We start from the raw sequence: 14,999 nt of genomic DNA on the forward strand, positions 1-14,999 counted from the left end.
AAGTCGGTAAAAATGAGGCAATTAGATTGAGTTGATTGAGTTCCTCGAGGCTCACCTATATTGTCATTCGAGATCTTGTATATGACATAGAGACGTCACAGATGACCTGAAGACGTTGTATGCTTAGTCGAGTCCCTTGAGGGCATATCATTGAATCAGACTCATTTTTTAATGATGGTGATGACTTAATCAAACATCGTGGTTGGTTGAGTCCCTCAAGGCCATGATGATTTGGAGGCCGAATAGGACGAGAATCATAAAGAGTTATGATCTGTAATAGTTGCCTACCTTTTCGAGCTTAGCGTGATTGGTCAAATCCCTCGAGGTTATGTTAAGATGTCGATTGGATTATGATCCCCACTAGAGATCCGTCGGGGGTCTTTGATTCGCATACTAGAGAGAATTGTGTAATTCATGAGAAAATAATGTGAGTATATTAAGAAAGAAGACCTTATCTTAATTATTTATTTTTATAGAATCTATATGTTATTTATTTCTTCTACATATTTATCTTCAGAAAATACCGTTTTTTAAATCCCTTATGTGGCATACTTGATGTTAACCATCTCATTGGTCCAAATTACATGGATTGGCTTTACAACCTGAGAATCATTCTCACGATGGAAAAAATCGCGTATGTCCTTAACATAGTGATGCCTACACCTAAGGAAGGGGTAAGCGAGGATGAGATCACTTACTACGTAAAGTACATAGATAACTCCACTCTTGCTCAGTGTTACATGTTGGGCTCCATGACTCCTGAGTTATAGAGGTAGTATGAAAAGATGGATACTAGATCCATTCTCTTGCATCTCTACAAATAATTTGAGAAGCATGAAAGAATTCAACGATATGAGATATCTAAAAATCTCTTCTATGTTAGGATAACTAAGGGGATATTAGTTCAGAACTATGTCTTCAAGATGATTAAGTGGATAGAGAAGCTCAAGGGTTTAGGAATGGTCCTAGAAAATAATATGTGTGTGGATCTTATGCTTAAGTCCCTACCAGATTTCTTTTCTTGGTTCATTATGAATTTTAATATAAAGAAGCTTGAGGTGACTCTCCCTAAGCTCTTCAATATGTTGAGGGAGGCTGAGAATACCATCAAGAAAGAGAAGTTAGTTCTTTGTGCTGGTGAGACCAAAAAGAAAAGGAAGGAAGAAAAGTCTCTTAAGAAGGGCAAGAGCAAAGGCAAATCGAGTAAAACAAAAGTTACTAAGAAGGACCCGACAAAGGACAAAGGCCAACACCTCCGCTATGACAAAAACAGGTACTGGAAGAGGAACTACAAAGAGTATCTTGTAGAGAAGTTAAATAGAAGCTTGGAAAAACTTTATGTACATTTATGATCAGTCTCCATTTGTCGATTCTTATGATAACGCATAAGTATTGGATACCGACAGTGCTTATCACATCTATAATTCATTACAGGTTCTAGCAAGGCCTAGGAGATTGACGAGAAGCGAAATGGATCTCAAGATGGGTAATGGAGCAAAAGTTGCTATAGTGGCGGTTGGCGAGGTCACCCTACATCTGCCTAGTGGAGCTACTATTGCATTGGATGCATGTTACTTTGTTCCTTCTATTATCAAAAATATTATTTTCATTTCATATTTGATAATTAGTGGACATAAGTTAGTTTTTTTTAGTGGACATAAGTTAGTTTTTTTTAAGAAGAATGATTGTTTAATAATATTAGATGATAAGATCATCACTAAAGGAATATTACATAATGATTTATTTATACTAGATATTGCTCCACATATCATGAATGCAATTATATCCAAGAAAAATATATGAGGTGAATACCTGTGACATTATAAGTTAGGTCATATCTACGAGAAAATTATTCAAAAGTTCTTAATAGAAATTATATGTACCTTTACTAATTGATAATTCTATTACAATTTCTAATGCCTCTAATGAGCTTGATTGGGTTAATTTAATTTATAATCGATAATTATATCAGACTTTTTATGGGTTACCTTATAATATTCTCTTTTTTGTTTTTGGGAAAAAAAAAAAAAAAAGCTTGAACGATGGATGCCAAAAGAATAATATATGGGCAGACACACCTTCAATTGATGATGATGCTTTAGCATAGCAACAACCATAATAGCATATGGGCATAGCAAAGGTGGGTGGGTAGAAGGTTTTGGTTCCCTACCGTAATCATATTTAATAATCATTTGTCTCTATCATGATTATTTATGCAGTTTATTTTAATGAGGTGGATACTACTTTGTTTTAGTTAATTGCAAGTTGAAACCTATGCCTGAGAAGCATACAATGTTGTTTGTATGTGTTCTTGATGTTGCAGCCACCTTTTGTTTACATGGGAATGAATAGCAGTATGGGAATCTTAATGAGCTTTACATTTCGGAAGTTTGATGTTTATCCTGCGAAGAACAACTCCCAGAGTAGAGTAGGATTCTGCTCCTGCTTAATCAAATAGCAGCACCTCATGTTTAATGTAAGGAAGGAAGGATCGCCGGAGCTAATTGTTGGTACTCCATCAACCTAATTTATGATTCTGAGGGTCCAACCTGAATTCAGAATTCAATCATTCATAGAGGACGGGATGCTTAGTGAGTATTTTTAGAGCTAACATATCTCACATATAAATAATCATTCAAATATTTATAGATGATGGTTACGAAAATATTTGATTTATATATTAATTTTTAAATTGAATTATAATCAATCATTTGTTTTTTATTATTATTATTATTATTATTATATATATATATATATATAATTAAATAATCAATTTTGATTATTTTGTTTTTTTTTAATAATAAAAGAAGATAATAATTAGAGTGAGTCAAATATCTCTGTCATTGGAAATATATTTCCTGCTGGCCTTTGTTTCCTTCCTGGAATAATGGTAAAAGCAAAGGCAGGTGGAGGAAGAGAATGGAAGCGTTTTTTGATTCTTTGGACTCGTCGTCTCTCCCACTCTTTCTCGGCCGGTTTCGATAGGCGTTGGGGGAAGATCATAGCTCCGGATTTCCTCTGGCTTGTTTGAATCCGTCAAAATCCAATTTTGATGCGAAAACTGCCCTTGTCGAGCGGGATTCAGACGTGATTCTTCAGATTAGATCCGGAAATCTCATCTTTTCTTTTCTTTTTTTTTTTTCTTGTCTCCTGTAATCCTCGTCGGGATCGTCTGCCGCTTCCTTGCGTGTCGGAACAGCCGGTAAGGGGGGATTCTTAGCTGCTGATCTTGGAGGTTTTGGTGCCTGGAAGGGTTGGGGGCGTCGTGTGATTTCTTGTAAAAATCTCTTCTTGCTGGCGAGTTTGGATTGATCGGTTCTGTAACACTCGAATTCATCAAGATTTTGTGGCTTATTTATTCAGGCGATGGCGCTCGTTTCCTGAAGGGGCTCGCGATGGCCGGAGAGGATTTGATTGAGGTCAAATTTAGGCTTTTCGATGGCACCGACATCGGGCCGAGTAAGTATGATCCTACCACCACCGTGGCCTCTCTCAAGGAAACCATACTTGCTCGATGGCCTCAAGGTGAGCGAGTGTTTCCCCCTCGTTTGATTCCCTCCGTTGTCCAGATAGATGAATTCTCGAACCTTCTACCTCTGCTTATTGTCGGTGGAAATTTGATCTGCGCTATAATTCCATGGATCCTAGTTGTGTAGTCTTGGGTGCATGACTTGGTTGCGTATCATTGTGGTTCATCTTACATGGTCTCTACCCGCACTTTTTGACTCTGACGAGAGTGTCTTTCAATTCATCTAAATTTCATTCCGAAATTGAAGTAAACAGTGGCTCAAGTTTATCCTTTAAATGCTTTTTTTATCTGTCCTGCCTTGGGCTCTCCTTTCTCTGATTGATGCTGATTTCTGTTACCATATTGCTCTTCTCTGATCATATTTGCTGTATTCATTTACTGGTTTGTGAAGCAACCTCTATTTCTTTCTTTTTTTCCTGGCAGTGTAACCTACACAGTTGCTCATAGGCACTGTTTTCTTATAGTAACATTAATTTTATACCATGTAACATATCCGTTTCCTTTTGTCTGGTGGGTTGCTTTTACTCCCCTTTAAGGCATCATCTCCATGTTGATGCCACAGCTATTAGGATCTGTACTAAAACAATGACACTTTTCTTGGAGGATGCAGTGTTGGTTTTATCTACACTTTAAATTGACTTAACTGGGTTCTCTAGTGCCAGTCTTTTTATATATATCACAATGTTCAATAGATGTATAAGAAAAGGGTTTTAGAATACATAATGGTAGCTTAGAGGGTGCAAAATAGGGCTTCGATGTTGCTATTAAATAAGAAGCAATGGATTGCTGCTCACGTGGAATGGGAATAGCAACTCGAAGTAGCTATTTAGCCAAGGGTGTCTTCTGGTCGAGTCTCCAGGACAAAAAGCTGAAGAGAACGCCGAATCGAATTTGATCCATAGTGCTTACTTTTTATGGCTTTGGATATGCTTTTGGAAAATTTATTGTAGGTTGACTTTGGCTGATGAGTTATGTCATATTGCTAGCGGAAAATTGATCCAATATACTAACTTAACTAAAGGCACAAAGTTTTTCTTGACATTTCTAAGATTATGTATGTTCCATGTGTTTGATCTTAGTCCTACGGTCTACAACATTTACTTTTTAATGTTTATGTCAAGAACTTATCCCAACTAAAAATAAGTAACTGCTAAATCATTTGCTTGTTTGGAAAGTGGAACTTGATGCACTAAATAGCATGATCAATTTGCCTGTATCTGCTGCACCATTGTTATGCTTGGAACCCTCAGGTCATATGGTTTTTTTGTTTTGGATTTTTCTTTTTCTTCACTGTTTAATATTGACCATATTTTTCATCTTGGGGGCTGACTCTTGTTTTTTAGGTAAAGAAATTGCTCCTAGAACGATAAACGATGTGAAGCTCATAAATGCTGGAAAGATTTTGGAGAACAACCAAACAATTGCGGAGTCTAGAACACCAGTTTGTGAACTTCCTGGTGGTGTAATCACAATGCATGTTGTAGTGCGGCCTCCCATGCTTGACAAAAACAATGGTATTTTCATGTGATACCAGTGTTTTGTCTAAAATTTTGTTTCATATTCTTGTGGCTAAATATAACATTCATGTAGTTACTATTCGTATCTACTTCAAATTTTATTCTCAAGTGAAAATTAACCTTAGCATTCATTATGCCATTATCTTGATCATACCATCACTTTTAGTTAACCGTTGACCTTTTAAATGGTCGATTAAGTAGAAGAAATACAGTGGTTAAAATAATGTTTATCAGATGATGTAACATTTTTTATGAAGTTCGTTGGACGTAATCAGTCTGCTACCAATCTATCATATGATAACATGCCATTCCTGAATGTCTTTTTTATGTGCACTTGCTGTATGTAACATACAAGTTTTTTTGCTATCTGGAGATGAATTACTTGTTTTAAATGAAAGATATCTTTGTATACCTGATGCAATTATGTGTGCTTATCGTACTGCTTCTATCACTTTCTACTGCCATGTTACAACATGGATTTTGGGCAAATGTGTTTTGTTGCAAACACTGCGGCTAGTAGGAGGTTTTGCGCATTTAGTCCAAAGAAATAGATTGCATTTGAGCATCCGACTGATGATGCTTTGAGACACATCTGACTGGCTGGTTACTATTGAGTACTATCTTCTGAGCATTTAAAATTTCTAGGTAATGAGAAAGTTTGCTCTCTTGCTCTATGACTCGATCAGTTCTCGTTTGTATCAACATTCTAATGCTAAATATTCTACTGTAATAAGTTGAATATTCTGCTGCTAATGTAGAATGTCACACAGGTAGTGTATTTTCATCTAATGAGTATACTACAGCACTTTTGTAATCAAAAGAAACCACCACTCAATCTGTAGCAGATTCTACTGCTAATAAGTGGTGGTTTCTTTTAATTACAAGAGTAGTGTAATTCCATTGCCGGTATTAATTTGAATTTTCCATGTTACAGTGAGATGTTGACATGGATGTGTACAAGCTCTTGTTGACATAGTTATTCTACACATTAAAGTTCTCTTCTTTTGTCTGCTAGACTGACACTGGTTTCTCTGTACAGAAAAACAACTTGCCAAGGCCCAAAAGACCAATAGATGTGCTTGCACTATCCTCTGACGCCATGGCATGATGTGATGAATTCTTTCCAATTAGCTATCGGAGGCTGTTTTCAGCTTTGGTTACTTGAATGTGAATTTACTGATTAGTAACTTCAATTTTCACCATCTGGGAATGAACATCATGGTTCAAGTTTCTTGTCGCTGTTGAAGACTCGAACTAATTGTGCGAGGGCGTCAATAGAAGAAGAATGGTATCGTAGTATGCAACTAGTCGTGTTTGTGTGAGAATTGAACAATGACATTGTTTGCTTCTTTAGTGTATTGTTGATAGTAGGGTCGAATGATTCTTTTAAGTGTTGGTGCCGCTAGAGAAGCTTTGTGCTGTGTAACAAGTCTTACAGGTCCATAATTGAAGAGAGACAGTAAAATGCTGAACATAATGTGCCTCAACAAGGATGTATCTGTTTCTATGATTTGGAAAAGAACTTTTCTGCTGGTTATGAATACTTAATGGTTTTAATGTTCAATAACTATCGTCTTCTGTCTGCGAGTAATGAGAGATCATTAAATTGGTCGGTGTTTTGTGGTTTCTTTGTTTAATGTACATATTTATTTGCTCATCCATATGTGGAAGTAGGTAATTCATCACTGACATACCAGCAGTCCTACCTTGGCAAAAATGAATCAGATTACATACATGTGCATGATTTGTAGATTGAAGCTTCTTCTGCTCACACTCATTGACAGGGCCAGAATATGTTTGTGGAATAGAATGATCAAACTCTATGGGAACATCAATGAGATAGAAAAGTTGGGAAAGAGTGGTATTCAAGTGTCTTTGATTTCTGTAAGTTGACAAAATCCAGAATATGGTGATCATTATGTGATTAGAAATATTATCTTCCATATCATATTTAATTCATTATTTCACAGGCAATAGGTAATTTAATCGTTTCGACTTTAAAAGGTTTGCTAAAAGATATTGCTCTAATCTGATGCGAACCAATCAATATTGGTATATTTGGTAGGGACATTATTCAAAACATTGATCAATTGGATTAGATACGAGTAACTATTTAGGTTACGTTTGCAAACATAATTATATTTTTAATATATATTTAAGAAAAGAGTTTAAGTAAATATGCAGTTGTGGGATATTTTAAATGTTTAATAAATAATATATAAAGATTATATTTTAAATTTGCATTGACGTAAGTATTGTTTAGTAAAATTATATTTTTAAATTTTATTTAATATTGTGTGATAAATTTGCCCTTCTAATATTTTTATTTTTTTAATAAAAATAAATACATATTTTTTTATTTAAACTAATAAGTAAATAAATAAATTTATGTAATTTTATAAAAATATAAATAAATAAAAATTTATTAAGTTGAGTTCTTACTAAATCATGTTGACAATCTTATACTTTAAATAATGTCATAAGGTACTATAAAATCTCATACTTTATATATATATATATATATATATATATATATATATATATATATATATATATATATATATACACACACACACACACAAAATGGTATAGTGTAAACAATTGTAGATTTACAAAATACATCTATAAATATAATTCAATCATATGAATACTAAAAAATAGAAATATAGAGTTGTAAGCAACATAGTATTTTTACAAAATAGTATTAATTTCATAGAAGATTGACTAAAACAATTTAAGTTGATAAATTATATATTAGTTATTTAATCAACTATGATTTCAGTTCTGATTTTAGAGTTCAAGAATCAACTATGTAAAAGACTTGCTCCAATTTCAACAAAACATGAACCAAAGATGTCAAAATATGGTTATTCTAATTCGAATTCCAGTAAAATTTTGGTTTCAACTCCATCCACATACCACCTAATGCTCAAATGATATTATGTAATTGAACCAGACGATATATATTTTTACTTTCAATTGAGCTGTTTCTTTCTCCCGGAAAGAGAAAAACAAAGAATTGAAACATACCCAGCATCAATGTACCAATGAAATCTTAGACGATCTATTTTTAATAAATTTTGTTGATATAAAAGAACAACATTTTCTCAAGGATATGTATAGTCCAGAAAGTTTTGGTGTAAGAGATGAACAAAGAAGATGAGTTCCTAATCATTCAGGCCCCAGTCATAGGGTTGATATATTACCTTCATCGGAGTTTTTGAAAGCAATTCCAAGATCTCCTCGGATTCTGCCGGATCCAAGTAGTTCACTGCATGCTTGAGTACCTCGAGCTCATTTTTTCCAAAATCCATGCTATACCTAAGGAGGATCATAGGACATTATTTAACAAGTGCAGTGACTTTTGACTGACTAATTCATCATTAATGCATGTTTTATACAATAAATACACTAAATTTTCTAAAATTGAATGCTGGTGTACTAGTTTCATTTTCGGGTAGAGAAAAAAACGTTTCCCGAACCCAAAAGAAACCTTACCACTGCAAGATCTTGGTTACGGATGCTACCTTGGCTTCAGCATCCACAGACACTCCTCCGTTCCTTATGAAATCACGGGCAGCCTCCATCAGTTCCTTGTCGAGATTTCCTGGTGAGTAGCACCTAAGTGCAGGCCCAGATCTTGTGCCACACACCAAGGCAAAGTGAACCAATGGTTCTGGGTATGGAAGAGCAACCTGATCCACCACAACAAAAAGATTCATGTTTCAAAGAATATATGGAAATTATGCTCTTACTAGATTGGCTATAATTAAAATGGTTAGGTTACAAAAGTAAGAAGGTCCATCCAGATCTGAAACTGGGATAAATTTACTTTTGTGATAGTGTTCCAATGAATATTAGAACTTTTATTGTATGATAGATCATAAAGTTAATATAAATATTTAGGCATACGTAGGTCCCATGTATGATGACAATCTCATTGCTTGTTGACAATTTCTCCTTAATAATAATTACAATGGAAAGCAGTAGTCTCAAATGTACGATTAGCATTCATATCCTCTCTCAAGCTTTTCAGCATGATTCTCAATCTTCAAAATGATTTCATTCTGCAAATACTTCTTTCTCGGTTAAGAGAAGATGAGTGATGAACATACAGAAAGAAAAACTACAGGACCATAATAGGCCAAAATGCCATAATCACACTGTAATAAAGATGTTCCGTCAAAGTTAACCTGTGAATCAACAAAACCTACACTTGAACATGAATGAATGGTAACTTTAGATTGCTCTTAGAAACAGAACTCATATCAGATTACATATCCGGAGTTTCAAAATCAGTCCCAGTATGCTCATTAAGTGCACACTGATTTTGCTCTTTGCAAATCCTGAAAGGGCATGCTAAATGTACTTTGTACTCCAGGCAAGACAATCTCTATTTCTAGCCACAACTACAACAACAGAATCAGACCCTAAAATTACTAAAACTGTAATCAAATTCAGCAAAAAGAAAAAAAATCATATTACCATGATGTGTACAGAAGGCTGAACTCGCATCTATATCTTTCTTCTATTGAAGCAGTATCAAATTAGCTTCTTTCTTTGTCCCTTCCATTTAAAGTTCTAGAAACTAGATCTTGTGACAGTTGCACCATGTTCAATTAATAGACCCTTTGGGTACTAGTTTCACTATGTACATGTATAAAGGTCACAAATCAAAATATCTTATTCAAGCCAACATCAACGAAGATATCTATTGACAGATCACTATGCAGATATGCTGCTACTATGTGGAAAAATTATTTAAAGATATGCATTCAATATTGAGTTCACTATCCAATCAAAAGATGCTCAATTTATCAATCTAGCATTCTAACATTTAGTTCAATATCAATAAAAAGAGGCTGGATAAATATCAATCGAACTTATATTGATTTTCATCATTGCTTCCAAAGACAACTTTGTAGTATTAGGATAAGGTCAAATTCTGCATGTTAAAATAATTCCTTGATGTAAAGAAAAGGACAGGACACTTTTACCTTTAAGCGTTTGTCTTTCTGTCCAAAAGGCTTGGTGAGATTGTATGGTGGCCGTTGATTTCCCCTCAAGATTCCATTGTGGATGGCTGATAGCGAATAGGCACAACCCCCAATGACGTATTTAAAATCACCAAAGAACTTTCTCCTTTCCAAAGCCCCAACAGGATGACCCCACGTCAATATTGCATGGATGGCCATCATGTTATAGAGGTTAATGAAGAAAGCAAGCTTTTCTTCCCGTGACAAGGATTCTAAATCCACCCTCTGAAGCTCTTCAATTATTCTCAAATACCTACAGAACATGCAGTAAAATGGCAACCCATTATTGTTTACAAAGTTCAAGTTCAATTGCAACAAGACTCAGTTTGTGATATTAATTTGTATTGACATATGCGCTTATGCAAAGACAAGAAAGGTCCAAAACCGGACTGAAAGACACGTACAGTTTGTTTTAGCAGAATCTGTCAGAGAAACCAAATCAATGGATATATGGTAGATATTCTATGCATTTACAGATGCCAACACAAGAAAAGAGGCAAACTAAAGGAAGAAACCTAGATCATTTTGTAGAAACCACACGTTGGAATTAGGCTGCATATGTGTAGGTTTTCAATACTATAACAGATGGATAAATTTGCCAATTCCTTATAAGGATCCATATTCAGAAGCAACAGAAACCTTCAGGAATAAGAAAAGCAAAGTGTACATTGTCAAATTTATAAACAATTTCTGTCTTCTAGACTGTATACAACTTCATTAAGGAATAAAGTATTCATCTTATACTAAAGGCAACCAGCTGCTCAAAAGCTGATAAATCTCACAAGTATTAACATCACAAAAATATTCTAGTTTGTATTAAAAACAGTACTACTGCTAACCTTTTGAATTCCTCACAACTATGGATTCTCCAGTAATCAACATGCTTTCCATCTTCAGACATGTATGCTTCAATGATTGCATAAGAAAGAAACCTCAACCTTGATGCTATTTCAGTGACAGGCTTGGGTTTAACTTCGAACATGCCCCTTGGAATATTGTAGCATTGAGTCATGATGACTGGATCATGCTCCAAAAACCGATACAAGTGGTTTCCATCCTCAAATATGTTCTCACTGTATGCACATGAAATTAAAAGATTAATACAAATCATCAAAGTGATTCTAAAGTGCAAATTCTGATCCATTCAGACAGTCAACCACATGTGGGGGAATAATTTTAAATGCCAAATGCTATTGCAGAATTCTTACTCCAAAACATGCCGGAAAAAGTGTTGGCTGACAAGCTTTCTTCCAAATTCCACTGCCTGCATTTAAGAAAAAAGATAAGAAAACTTGAAAATGTACTATATATTTGCATGTGCTTTTGAAGAGAATAATAATGTGAAATTTGAAAAAACTGAAGTAAATATAACTTATTACACTTTTACTAATAGATTCTATATGTAGCCATAAATGATATGTAAGTTTCCCGATGCATGAACTCTTCGAAGTTGGCTATGCGAGCAAAGAAAAGGCAGTTCATCAATCATATCAATAAAAAAAGAAAAACCTTCGCAATGATGCTACTTCAATAGACAAGATTCAAGAAAATATTTGATGTACATAACATTGTTATACGACTTCGATATGGTTTACATTAAATTGACATATTAAAATTTTTTATGTTACTAATTCCAAAAAAGAGCATCCACCCTGCATATCATAGGCTTTCAGGCTGCTTTGTTCCATGTAGAAGGATATTTGATGAGCGAATGAAACATATAGGTGGTAAATATTTTAGAATTCTTGTTCCTGCAGAGAAAGTGGTCTGTATTTTGTTCCTCTTGTCAGTAGTAAGAAACATCAAAGCAGATATTAAGCCACAAAATATGTCCGGGGACTAACCTCTTCTCTTTCCAAATACTGATCGTCAGACAGAAAATCAACAGCTTCAGACCCAAGAAAACAATTGCTAAACCTTCGCATCTTGTAGAATCTGTCTTTAAGAATGATTGACTCTTTCATTTTCCTGACAACTGAGGCCAACTCATCAACCTTTCCACTGCCAGATTCATCATCTTCACCAGGCAATGGTGGCAAAGGAGCTGTAGGTGGAGGTTCTTCACTGAAAATACCTTTAATTTTCTCATCAAGCTGTCCTGAATCATTCATAGTCTCAAGTTCAGTTAATCCCCCAACAAGAAAATCATTAAACAACACCTTTGGAACAGCAGAAGATCCTGTGATTTTCTCTAACTCAAACTTTCTAGTAGGGAATATATCTATGTTGATTTCAACAAATCTTAGTCTCTTCTGACGAAATAAAGACCTAACTCGTTTGCAATCTTGGCAACCCAGCCTTGTATACACCATAATTCTGCCCCTCATGGTCGGCTCATCGGTGGAACATCCAAAAAGAGTGTCCTCGGCATGCCCAGTTTTGCTACCAGTGACCACATTACGCCCAATCTTTATAAAGTTTAGAGGGTTCCATGCTGATTGGTCTCTTACTTTCTGTGAGACCTCTTTCTGTCTGGGATCAGAACTTCCATTATCATGTTTTACAGAACCTTCAGTTTTTTCATCTGTGTCAGCAGTCCCTTCATCATTTTTCCCAGAAAGGCGACGAAGCACTGTGGAAACAGCAATAGAGCCCTTTTCCTTGACAAAGTTTTTCAGTGCAACGGCTTTTTCAGGCCAAGCATTGACTTGCACATCTGGATCAAGATCGAAAGTTTGACTTGAAAATTCCAAATTTGCTTCTAGTTCAGGAGTCTCGGTTCCGTCAAAAACAGGGTCTGTTTCCTTCTCTTCAACAAAAACTTCCTCTGAACCATGTTTTACTTCTTTTAAATCCTTTATTTCCAAATTTCTACTTTCATGAACCTGATGCTCTGTGCTTTGATCATGCTTTTCCGTTTCATATTCGTGCTGATTCAACCCGTCACGTAGGTTCTCACCCTGAAGTTCAGCACCTTCTTCACTAACATTCACAGATTTAATAGCAACCGATAGGCATCCTTCACCCTCTCCAAGAGCATCACTTGGATCAGTTGCAGAAGTCTCAGGGGTTGATGAGTCAATCAAACTCTTCTCATGTTTGTCGTCGTCCCCCATGGTGCAGAACAGGTGTGCAATCGTGTAACCAAGTAATTCAATCACTGTTCCACCTAATCCTATTCCAAACTGGCATTCAAAGAACAATTCTGCAAGAGGAAAGAATAAAAATCTTTATTCATTATGCAAGAAGAACAAGAACATATATTGACGAGACAATTTTACTACAGCCATGAACAACTTAGGAACACTTACTGCTAGACCTGAAGTTCCTAAAACTGAATTTATAACCTTGAACAAGCAAAAGAACATATTTGCGAAAATGATTCAAGTCTATCAAGTTAATGTCTCAGTCATCTCATCGAATCAGATCATCACAAGCATCATCAGAATAAATATAGTATTGGGCATGGTGACCAGAAGAGATCCTATTGTTAACTCGGGTCTAAAATTTTGGTATTAATAATTTAGACTTATCGAAATTAATGGGTCAATATATCTAGACAAGAGCATTACTTTTACTACAATGCATGTTAAAAGCTTGAAGAAGCTATTGGTTCACCTAGCAGTCATCAAGCGTGACACTTGAAAGGTTCGAGAAGAATTAAATTACCTGCCAAACCAACTAAATCACCAGTACTCAAAACCATTTGGTATAAAGCTATAATCTCCAATCCAATTTGACATTAATGATACAAAAACGCCACTAGAATCTCTCATCCAACTTGAGAACATCAAGAGTATCATCCATATCCCCGTAAAAAGTAAAGAAAAAGAAAATACTAGTAAAAATATTCATTCTTTATAGCAAATAGAAAACCTAAAAGGAAAACAGTAACACAGAAAACCGCCATCTCTAAAACCCCAACACAAAAGATCCGTTCACAACAAACATCAGCAGAAGGCATCGGAGAACGAACCAGCCGACCGGATGTGCTCCCGCGACGACAGAATGGAACAAATCCGAGACCGATGCGCCTAGACCAAGATCGATTGACCAAAACGGAAGAAGAATTCCACAGAAACGAGGACCAAAGGGGAAGATGGATCGGGAAGCGGGGTTAGAAATGCCGCGGATCTACGAAAGAAGAAGAAGAAGAAGAAGAAGAGATCGGAATCGGAACGAATGGGAGGAAGAGAGACAGTGGTCAACTCGAAGGGGGAGTAGAAAAGGAACAGAGAAAGAGAGATTGTCCGAATAAGAACGGGTCCGAAAGCGGGAATGGCGGGCGAGAACTCGATTGGCCTCGCCACGGACGCATCGGTTCATTAAATCTACTTTTATATATCAACTGGGCCGGATTAGGCCCACATTAGGTGTAGGATTTGGACTAGGAGACTGCAACGCCTGCTTTGAGATTCCCAAACCCTGATGGTGATGACATAACACGTCGCCTAAAGCTTGTCGGAGGAGGATTTGTGGCCTAGGATTTGGATTGCGAGACTGGAACGCCTGCTTTGAGACTCTCCTCGTGAAGGTGATGACGTAACACGTCCTCTCTCTCTCTCTCTCTCTCTCTCTCTCTCTCTCTCTCTCTCTCTCTCTCTCTGTGCAATGGTGACATAATAAAGGGATTGTGGAAGACCATTAAGCAGAACTCCACTGCATTATATTAGTTTCGATCGCCATTTTCATCTAAAGATAAAACCAGTGGAGTCATCATGTCACTGTAATCTAACGCAATAACATTCCAGTGGCCAAATCATCTATAGTGACCTTTCGATGACTGTCGACTCGCTGCTCGCTCATCCCTGCAAATGAATGCTATCTTTACCTTTGGTAGCTTAACTTACGTGACCAGTCCGGTGATCCCCGAGTGCGTGCACTCATGCATGTCTAACGGAAACTGCTATCACACAATTCCCGCCGGTGTTCCTGCACTGGGAAGCTCTTATATATGAGAGAGAGTGTGAGAAGGCA

At 36.0% G+C, this 14,999-nt stretch overlaps 2 protein-coding genes across 3 annotated transcripts; one reads left to right on the forward strand and one right to left on the reverse strand.

Annotated features, from left to right (window-relative positions):
- The first annotated feature begins 2,885 nt into the window (after window positions 1-2,885).
- LOC135612152 (membrane-anchored ubiquitin-fold protein 3-like) lies at window positions 2,886-6,589 on the forward strand. Of its 2 annotated transcripts, none has more exons than XM_065108033.1 (4): window positions 2,886-3,277; window positions 3,364-3,525; window positions 4,873-5,043; window positions 6,086-6,589. In XM_065108033.1, the coding sequence occupies exons 2-4, from the start codon at window positions 3,396-3,398 to the stop codon at window positions 6,139-6,141; spliced, it is 357 nt and encodes a 118-aa protein (XP_064964105.1). In that variant the 5' UTR covers window positions 2,886-3,277; window positions 3,364-3,395; the 3' UTR covers window positions 6,142-6,589. The 2 variants fall into 2 exon arrangements, with proteins under 2 accessions (XP_064964105.1, XP_064964106.1); XM_065108034.1 differs by having other exon boundaries at window positions 2,892-3,202.
- Window positions 6,590-8,094: 1,505 nt separating this feature from the next.
- LOC135612153 (uncharacterized) lies at window positions 8,095-14,292 on the reverse strand. Its single transcript, XM_065108035.1, has 7 exons — window positions 13,999-14,292; window positions 11,927-13,227; window positions 11,291-11,346; window positions 10,922-11,155; window positions 10,044-10,335; window positions 8,545-8,741; window positions 8,095-8,367 (listed from the first exon to the last, which is right to left on the reverse strand). The coding sequence occupies exons 2-7, from the start codon at window positions 13,136-13,138 to the stop codon at window positions 8,214-8,216; spliced, it is 2,145 nt and encodes a 714-aa protein (XP_064964107.1). The 5' UTR covers window positions 13,139-13,227; window positions 13,999-14,292; the 3' UTR covers window positions 8,095-8,213.
- Window positions 14,293-14,999: the final 707 nt, after the last annotated feature.

Source organism: Musa acuminata, chromosome BXJ2-5, assembly GCF_036884655.1.
Source record: "Musa acuminata AAA Group cultivar baxijiao chromosome BXJ2-5, Cavendish_Baxijiao_AAA, whole genome shotgun sequence".
Lineage (NCBI taxonomy): Eukaryota > Viridiplantae > Streptophyta > Magnoliopsida > Zingiberales > Musaceae > Musa > Musa acuminata.

Coding starts and splice junctions, on each gene's coding strand:
- LOC135612152 (XM_065108033.1), top strand. CDS start 3,396: ATGGCCGGAGAGGATTTGATTGAGGTCAAATTTAGGCTTTTCGATGGC. Junction 3,526..4,872: donor ACTTGCTCGATGGCCTCAAG/GTGAGCGAGTGT, acceptor CTTGTTTTTTAG/GTAAAGAAATTGCTCCTAGA. Junction 5,044..6,085: donor CATGCTTGACAAAAACAATG/GTATTTTCATGT, acceptor TTCTCTGTACAG/AAAAACAACTTGCCAAGGCC.
- LOC135612153 (XM_065108035.1), bottom strand. CDS start 13,138: ATGGGGGACGACGACAAACATGAGAAGAGTTTGATTGACTCATCAACC. Junction 11,347..11,926: donor AGTATTTGGAAAGAGAAGAG/GTTAGTCCCCGG, acceptor TCTTAAATGCAG/GCAGTGGAATTTGGAAGAAA. Junction 8,742..10,043: donor AGAAAGACAAACGCTTAAAG/GTAAAAGTGTCC, acceptor GTGGTGGATCAG/GTTGCTCTTCCATACCCAGA.